The 9,735-nt window shown below is 37.8% G+C and overlaps 2 protein-coding genes across 2 annotated transcripts in view; one reads left to right on the top strand and one right to left on the bottom strand.

Moving 5' to 3' along the window:
• The window catches only part of LOC136031259 (short-chain dehydrogenase/reductase family 42E member 1-like), a 443,764-nt gene that overhangs the window by 319,514 nt on the left and 114,515 nt on the right, over positions 1-9,735 (bottom strand). The window lies entirely within an intron of this gene.
• Positions 1-9,735, top strand: part of LOC136031251 (casein kinase I-like) — a gene marked incomplete in the record, with an annotated part of 117,357 nt that overhangs the window by 58,621 nt on the left and 49,001 nt on the right. Inside the window, 1 exon segment of the mRNA XM_065710665.1 lies at positions 9,527-9,675. Coding sequence (XP_065566737.1) covers positions 9,527-9,675 — 149 coding nt within the window.

The raw sequence follows: 9,735 nt of genomic DNA, 5'->3' as shown, positions 1-9,735 counted from the left end.
TTTCTTAACTAATATTTGAGGGTCTAGATTTAATGAACAATTTGAATGAAAAATCGTTATTTCCAGCTGATATCTTTAAATAACATTTCTGATGTCCTTTTATAATGGTTTTACGCCTCAGTTAATTGAATTTTTTTTTTTTTTATAGCACTTGGTATTAACCAAGTGACATCTGGCAATCGCAAATTCTGTCGGTCTGTCGGTCCTGGTTTTGCTACTTTAGGCACTTCCAGGTAAGCTAGGACGATGAAATTTGGCAGGTGTATCAGGGACCGGACCAGATTAAATTAGAAATAGTCGTTTTCCCGATTTGACCATCTGGGGGGGGGGGGGGGGAGTGGCGGGCTCGTTATTTCGGAAAGATAGAAAAATGAAGTATTTTCAACTTACGAACGGTTGATCAGATCTTAATGAAGTTTTCATGTTTGGAAGGATATCGTTTCTCAGAGCTGTTATTTTAAATCCTGATCGGATCTGGTGACATTGGGGGGAGGGGGGAGTTGGGAGGGTGAAACCTAAAATCTTGGAAAACACTTAGTGTGGAGGGATCGGGACGAAACTTGGTGGGAAAAACAAGCACAAGTCCTAGATACATGATTGACATAACTGGAACGGATCCGCTCTCTTTGGGGTAGTTGGGGGGGGGGGGGGGGTTAATTCTGATAAATTAGAAAAAATGAGGTATTTTTTAACTTACGAACAGGTGATCGGATCTCAATGAAATTTGATATTTAGAAGGATATCGTGTCTCAAAGCTCTTATTTTTAATCCCGACTGGATCTGGTGACATTGGGGGGAGTTTGGGGGGGGGAACCTAAAATCATGGAAAACGCTTAGATTGGAGGGATTGGGAAGAAACTTGGTGGGAAAAATAATCATAAGTCTTAGATACGTGATTTATATAATTGGAATGGATCCGTTGTATTTGGGGGGGGGGGGTAATTCTGAAAAATTAGAAAAAATGACGTATTTTTAACTTACGAACGGTTGATCAGATCTTAATGAAGTTTCATGTTTGGAAGGATATCGTTTCTCAGAGCTGTTATTTTAAATCCTGATCGGATCTGGTGACATTGGGGGGGGGGGGGAGTTGGGAGGGTGAAACCTAAAATCTTGGAAAACACTTAGAGTGGAGGGATCGGGACGAAACTTGGTGGGAAAAATAAGCACAAGTCCTAGATACATGATTGACATAACTGGAACGGATCCGCTCTCTTTGGGGTAGTTGGGGGAGGGGGGGTTAATTCTGATAAATTAGAAAAAATGAGGTATTTTTAACTTACGAACAGGTGATCGGATCTCAATGAAATTTGATATTTAGAAGGATATCGTGTCTCAAAGCTCTTATTTTAAATCCCGACTGGATCTGGTGACATTGGGGGGAGTTTGGGGGGGGGAACCTAAAATCATGGAAAACGCTTAGATTGGAGGGATTGGGAAGAAACTTGGTGGGAAAAATAATCATAAGTCTTAGATACGTGATTTATATAATTGGAATGGATCCATTGTATTTGGGGGGGGGGGGGTAATTCTGAAAAATTAGAAAAAATGAAGTATTTTTAACTTACGAAGGGGTGATCGGATCTTCATGAAACTTCATATTTAGAAGGACCTCGTAACTTAGATATCTTATTTTAAATCTCAACCGGATCCAGCGTCATTGGGGGGGGGGCAGTTGGGGGGGGGCCGGAAATCTTAGAAAATACTTAAAGCGGTGAGATCAGGATGAAACTGGATGGGAAGAATAAAAACCTGTCTAAGATACGTGACTGACGTAACCGGACCGGATCTGCTCTCTTTGGTGGAGTTGGGGGGGGGGGGTAATTTGGAAAAATGAGGTATTTGTAACTTACGAAAGAGTGACCAGATCTTAATGAAATTTGATATTTAAAAGGATCCTGTGCTTTAAAGCTCTAATTTTAAATTCCGACCAGATCCTGCAAAATTGGGGGTAGTTAGAGGGGGAAACAGGAATTCTTGGAAAACGTGAAAATTGGGGTATTTTTATCTTATGAATAGGTGATCGGATCTTAATGAAATTTGATATTTAGAAGGAATTCATGTCTCAGAGCTCTTATTTCAAATCTCGACCAGATCTTGTGACATTGGGGGGAGTTGAAGGGGGAAATCTTGGAAAACACTTGGAGTGGAGGAATCGGGATGAAGCTTGGTGGATAGAATAAGCAAATATCCTTGATACGTGATTGGCGTAACCGTACTGGATTTGCTCTCTTTGGGGGAGTTGGGAGTTGGTTCAGTGCTTTGGCGAGTTTGGTAAATACATTATTTATATTTATGTAATATAAATATATATATATATATATATATATATATATATATATATATATTATATATATATATATATATATATATAGAGAGAGAGAGAGAGAGAGAGAGAGAGAGAGTTTCTTAAATATGGTGGGTCTGAGGTTAGGAATAAGCTACTGAAGATTATGAACATGATTTTTGAAAAAGGGGAAGTACCCAATGATTTTAGGAAAACCTTAATTAAACCACTGTATAAGAAAGGTGACAAGAGTGAGTGTCGTAATTATCGAGGCATTAGTCTGGTCTCTGTAGGTAGCAAATTACTGAGTAATATGATACTTTTTAGACTGAGACATGCTGTAGACAAAGTTTTAAGGGAAGAACAATGCGGTTTTAGAAAAGGTAGATGATGTGTAGACCATGTTTTCACTTTTAGGTTAATAATTGAGAAGTCCCTTCGTTGTCAAACACCTTTGGTCCTCAGTTTTATCAATTATGAGCAAGCTTTCGATTCTGTTGATAGAACAGCGTTAACAAAGGTCTTGTCGTTATATGGTATACCTGAAAAATACATTAAGTGATTTACGCTATGTACGAGAATAATACTGCTGCCGTTAAGGTAGGAAATGAGGTTAGCAACTGGTTTTGTATTAAATCAGGAGTTAAGCAGGGTTGTGTTCTATCCCCCTTTATATGGATCATTTTGATGAACTTCGTCTTAAGGAGTACAGGAAAGGCAATTGGAGACCATGGAATCAAATGGGGAGGAAGAACGCTCCTGGACTTAGATTATGCTGATGATTTAAGCATATTAGATGAAAGTGTGAGCAAAATGAATGAATTTTTAGAGGTTTTACGAGTTCAGGGTGCTAAAATAGGCTTGAAAATTAATGTTAAGAAGACTAAGTCACTAAGGCTAGGAATAAGTGAAGATGAACAGGTGACATTAGATAACGAAAAGGTTGATCAGGTTGGGAGCTTCAGTTACCTTGTAGTATTATTAGTAAAGATGGTGGGAGCAGTGAAGATGTTAAAAGTAGAATAGCTAAGGCCCAGGGTGTTTTTTCACAGTTAAAAAAAGTTTGGAAGAATAGAAAGATAAGTCTACAAACCAAGATTAGAATATAGGAAGCTACAGTGATGACAGTGGTCAAATATGGCTCTGAAGCATGGGCACTCCAAAAAGCAGATGAAAATTTACTAGATGATTTCCAGAGAAATTGCCAACGGATTGTTCTGGGTACCCGCTGACTGACCGTATTTCAAACAGTAGGTTGTATGAAAAGTATGGTTTAATCCCGCTTTCTGGGGCTATAATGAAAGAAAGGTTGAGATGGCTAGGCCACGTTCTACGGATGAAGGATGTCAGATTACCGAAGATTGTCCTTTTTGGCCAACCGTCTGGGGCTACACCGAAAGCAGGTCGTCCTTGTCTGGGTTGGGAGGATGTCATAAATAAAGATTTAAAGGAAATGGAAACTTCCTGGGAGGGTGTAAAGAGGGAGGCTTTAAATAGATTAGGTTGGAGGAGGAGCGTGCGTAGCTGTGTTGGCCTCAGGCGGCTTAGTGCTGCAGTGAGTTATTAGTAGTAGTAGTAGTAGTAGTATATATATGCCTTTGTTATTTATATATAAATTATATATTTATATCTTTTCTACGTGTGCCTTTTCACCTTTTACATACATCAGTAAGGTTACCAACAGCTAAGATTTATTTAAATTGTTATTAAATAAAAAAAAACTAGTTTTTTTAACTGAAAGTAAGGAGCGACATTAAAACTTAAAACGAACAGAAAATTACTTCGTGTATGAAAGGGGCTGTTCCCTTCTCAACGCCCCGCTCTTTCCGCTAAAGTTTGACTCTTTCTCTAAATTCTACTTTATTAAAACAGTTTTATTTATTTAATTTCTGAACGTTTTTGAATTAATGCATGTTTGATTTTGGCTCTCCGCACATAAATTATTAAAATGAAATTTGCATATTAATTCTTTTTATGGCTTTCTCTTTGTTTTGATCAGACGATTTTGAGAAAAAAGGGGTCGGGAAGGAGGCCTAGTTGCCCTCCAATTTATCGGCTACTTAAAAAGGCAACTAGAACTTTTAATTTTTAACGAACGTTTTTATTAGTAGAAAATATGCGTAACTTAAGTATTGACTTACATAAAAAACTTCTATATTTTTAATATGTATGAGGGGGTTTGTATCCTCGTTAATACCTCGCTCTTTACACTACATCTTAAGTTTTGTCCCAATTCTTTAAGAATGACTCCTGAATCAGGAAGGCCGTAGAATAAATAGTTGAAATTACTGAAAATACTTTAGCATAAAGAGCGAGGTATATTAGGAGGAGAAGAACCCCTCATATGCGTAATAATCTCTGTTCGTTTTAAGTTTTAATGTTACTCCTTACTTTCAATTGAAAAAACTTATTCATGTTTTTCGTTGTTCATTGTTTTTTTTTTTTTTTATAGTAATGCTAGAAAATCCTGCGCCCTTTTCATTGAATTTCTTTTCTCCCATGACATATTCCTCCAAGGAAAAATCCTCCCACATAGCCCCCCCTCCTCTCAACCCCCCCCCCAACCAAAAAAATCCCCCTGAAAACGTCTGTACACTTCCCAATAACCATTACTGAATGTAAACACTGGCCAAAGTTTTGTAACTTGCAGCCCCTCCCCCCGGGGACTGTGGGGGGAGTGAGTCATCCCCAAAGACATAGTTATTATGGTTTTCGACTATGTGGAACAAAATGGCTATCTCAAAATTTTGATCCGTTGACTTTGGGATAAAATTAGCGTGGGAGGGGGCCTAGGTGCCCTCCAATTTTTTGTTCACTTAGAAAGGGCACTAGAACTTTTCAATTCCGTTAGAATGAGCCCTCTTGCGACATTCTAGGACCACTTGGTCGATACGATGACCCCTGGGGAAAAAAAACAAATAAACACGCACCCGCGAACTGTCTTCTGGCAAAAAACACAAAATTCCACATTTTTGTAGATAGGAGCTTGAAATATTTTCTATAGGGTTCTCTGATTTTTGAATGCAATGGTGTGATTTAAGGTGCGTTAAGATTCTATGTCTTTTAGGGGGTCTTTCCTCCTATTTTCCAAAATAAGACAAGTTTGCTCAGGCTCGTTACTTTTGATGACAAAGAATAAATTTGATGAAACTTATCAAACAGTTCGTGGTAACGAACTGTAGTAAGGAGCGACCCGGCTCAATAGTAACCGAAACTCTAAAAAATGGAATTTTGATACCAATAGTTGCATCAAAAGAATCGCACTTTAATGCTGATTTTAAATATATAAATTTCATCAAGATCAGTTATACCCATCAAAAGTTACGAGCCTGAGAAAATTTGCCTTATTTTAGAAAATAGAGGGAAACACCCCCTAAAAGTCATATGATCTTAACGAAAATCACGCCATTAGGTTCAGCGTATCAAAAAACCCTATTGTAGGAGTTTCAAGCCCCTATCTACAAAAATGTGGAATTTCGCATTTTTTGCCAGAAGACAAATCACGGATGCGTGTTTATTTATTTATTATTTTTTTTCAGGGGTGATCGTATCGACTCAGTGGTCCTAGAATGTCGCGAAAGGGCTCATTCTAACGGAAATTAAAAGTTCTAGTGCCCATTTTAAGTGACCGATAAAATTGGAGGGCACCTAGGCCCCCTCCCATGCTCATTTATTCCCCAAAGTCACCGGATCAAAATTTTGAGATAGCCATTTTATTCACCATAGTCGAAAAACCTAATAACTATGTCTTCTGTATAGTACATTCACCGCTCTTTTATTAGAATAATAAAAGAGTGGTGAATGTACGTTGAATGGGACGACTTACTCCCCCACAGTCCCCTTGGGAGGGGCTGCAAGTAACAAACCTTGACCTGTGTTTACATATAGTAATGGTTACTGGGAAGTGTAGGGACGTTTTCAGGGGGGGGGGGGGTTTGGTTGGGGGGGGGGATGAGGGGAGGGGTTATGTGGGAGGATCTTTCCATGGAGGAAGAGACTTTCAATGGAGGGGGCGCAGGATTTTCTAGCATTATTTAAAAAACAATGAAAAAATAAATATGAAAAGTTTTTTTTTACTGAAAGTGACGAGCAGCATTAAAATTGAAAACGAACAGACATTATAACGCATGTGAGGGGTTTACCTCCTCGTAATACCTCGCTCTTTACACTAAAGTATTTTTAGTAATTACAACTACTTATTCTACGGCCTTTGTGATTCAGGGGCCATTCTTAAGGAATTGGGACAAAGTTTAAGCTTTAATGTAAAGAGCGAGGTATCGACGAGGGGCGAGCCCCTCATATACGCAATAAAAACATGAATACAGAAGTTCGCTACGTAAGTTAATTCGTAAGTTACGTATATTTTTTACTTATGAAAACGTTCGTAAAAATTTAAAGTTAATGCCTTTTTAAGTAATCAAAAAATTGGAGGGCAACTAGGCCTCCTCCCTCGCTCCTTTTTTCTCAAAATATTCCGATTAAAACTATGAAAAAGCCATTTAGGCAAAAAAATTAATATGTAAATTCCTTTTAGTTATTTATGTGCGTAGAGCCAAGATCAAAACATACATTAATTCAAAAACGTCCAGAAATTAAACAAAAAAACAAGATTTTTAAATGAAAGTAAGGAGCGACATTAAAACTTAAAAGCCCCTTTCCGTATATGAAAGGGGCTTTTCCTCCTCAACGCCCCTCTCTTTACGCTAAAGTTTTTTACTGTTTTAAAAAGTAGAGATAAGAGAAGAGTCAAACTTTAGCGTAAAGAGCGGGGCATTGAGGAGGAAAAGCCCCTTTCATATACGGAGTAATTTCTGTTCGTTTTAATTTTTAACGTCGCTCCTTACTTTCATTTGAAAAACTTGTTTTTTTTTTGTTTAATATATTTAAAATCAGCATGAAAATACGATTCTTTTGATGTATCTTTTAGCATCAAAATTCCGTTTTTTAGAGTTTCGTTTAATATTGAGCCGGGTCGCTCCTTACTACAGTTCGTTACCACGAACTGTTTGACTATTACCAGCTCGTGCATTGTTTGAAGTCACCTGCTTCATCTTTAGTTCCTGTTGAACGTGTTAGATTTGGTGCCAGAAAACCGTGTTGGAATATGTGCCCTGATGTGAAAAAAGCCAAACAACGCGCGAAGTTTTTGCTTTGCCTTACGATTGCTTGTGATCGACCCAAGCCTGGCGAAGTGTCTAAAATTAAGCAAGATTTGAAACGTCAGTTTAGATCTTCTTTGCGTCAAGCCCGCCTGAATGCTTGGATAGCTTCTTAGATCGGAAGTCTTGGTCCAATTTAATTAATAGCAGCAGGTGTTTGCCTGCTACCGTTTCGACTAACAAAATCATTGATTTTGTTGCTCATTTTACTCGTGTTTTTTCTACATTTAATCTAATTGCGTAAATATATTATAAAGACCCTCTAGTTCTTGGAATTAAATAGACCCATACCACAAATTCATATTTATTTTCCGACTTTTCGTTAGTACAAATAAAGTAAGTAATCGTCAAGTCCCGTCTCTTGCAAGAAATACACGAAGATTTTCTATGGTTTCAGTTGGCGAAAAATAAGAATAATTGATCCGTGGTATTAAAACCACATGGCTAATTTGAAACTCAACGAGATTGTTAAAATTTTGTAATTCAGTCTAATATTACTGTAAAATGAATTAAAAAGGAGTAGTTGTTGACCTAAAGCTTCAAAAACGAGAGTCCAGAACCAAGCAAGGTTGAATTGATAAAATCATCTTGTTTGGGTGGATGCCATTTAGGAGAATGTCATTTAACATGGTTTTATCTAACTAATTGAAATAAATCATTTGAATATTCTTGGACGCTTCTTTCGTTAGAATCTATCATGATCGGAAAATAAGTTTAAATCTAGAGGTAAAAGTTCGCATTTGGAACAAAAATAACAATTTGCAAATGCATATAAAACGAAAAAAAAAACCTTAGCGTATACTCTTTTTTGAGGACCTGAGAAATAATTTTTCGGCCCCTTTCCTCAAATACAAAGTTCAAGTTACTGTAGTAACCAAAACTCTAAATAAAATAATTTGATAGCATTTAATGTATGATAAGAATTGTTTTGTTATGCCGATTCCAAATGCCTAAGGTTCCTTTAAGTTTAATGGTTCGCATCAAACGCCACGAGGCTGAGGATATTCACCTGATTTTTGAAAAAAATGGTGAGATAGCTCCGACAAGGCAAGTTATCGTAACGAAAATAACACCATTAGATTCGACATACTAAAGAATCTTAATTTGAAGGTTTCAAGCTCCTATCTAAAAACTTCGTTTCTTGGCCCTTTCAGCTGAAAGTGCAAAGGGATGTTGGGGGCCAACCATACAGTGCTCTCACACAGATTTCCTGTTATTATTCCAGATTTCTCTGGAATAATAACATTATTCCAAGATATCCGTTTCGAGTGGGGTTGACTCTGCTTAAGCTGACTCTAACTAGAGTCACTCCACTGACCCTCGTTCCAAACCAAAAAAATTAGAAAAATTGAGGTATTTTTAACTGAAGAACAGGTGACCGGATCTTAATGAAATTTGATATTTAAAAGGAACTCATGTCTCAGAGCTCTTACTTTAATCCCGACCAGATCTGTTGACACTGGGGGGTTTGGAGGGGAAACCGAAAATCTTGGAAAACGCTCACAGCGGAGAAATCGGGATGTAACTTGGTGGGTAGAATAATCAAATGTCGTAGATACGTGATTAAGGTAACCGTACTGGACCCGTTCTCTTTGGGGGAGTTCGGGGGTGGGGTTCAGTGCTTTGGCGAGTTTGGCGCTTCTGGACGTGCTAGGACGATGAAAATTGGCAAGCGTGTCAGGGAGCTGCACAAATTGACTTGATAAAGTCGTTTTCCCCGATTCGATCATCTAGGGGGCTGAAAGGAGAGGAAAAATTAGAAAAAATTAGGTATTTATAACTTTCGAGTGGGTGATCGGATTAATATGAATTTTGGTATTTAGAAGGACCTCTTGACTCAGAGCTCTTATTTCAAATCCCGACTGGCATTAAGCCTCTGATTTTCCTTTTAAATAAATCTATTGATTCTTAGAATTTTGCCTGAGCTCTTGGCTCTTCCAGCCTCGTCACAGGTGCCATATGAGCTCTTAGCTCTTGTTCTTTATAAGCTTTACCTCAAATGTTGACGAGAATTTTACTCGGTAAACTAGTCTGTTATTGCTATAATGGCAAGGATTTATAATAAATTGTTTCCTTATAGAAGAGATGGCGTTATATTTACGATATGTTCGACGACTGGATTTTTTTGAAGCGCCAGATTATGACTACCTGAGGAAACTTTTTAGAAATCTATTTGAAAAGAAAGGCTACGTTGACGACGGAGATTTTGATTGGACTGGAAAAACTCTGGTAAGTCACTTGATATCATCCGGTATTAAATCAGGACCGCCGGGAGGAAATACTATCTAA

This window comes from Artemia franciscana, chromosome 9 (assembly GCF_032884065.1).
Source record: "Artemia franciscana chromosome 9, ASM3288406v1, whole genome shotgun sequence".
NCBI classification, from domain to species: Eukaryota; Metazoa; Arthropoda; class Branchiopoda; order Anostraca; family Artemiidae; genus Artemia; species Artemia franciscana.
Note: the sequence above shows the minus strand (reverse complement) of the source record. Positions and strands in the feature narration are given on the sequence as shown.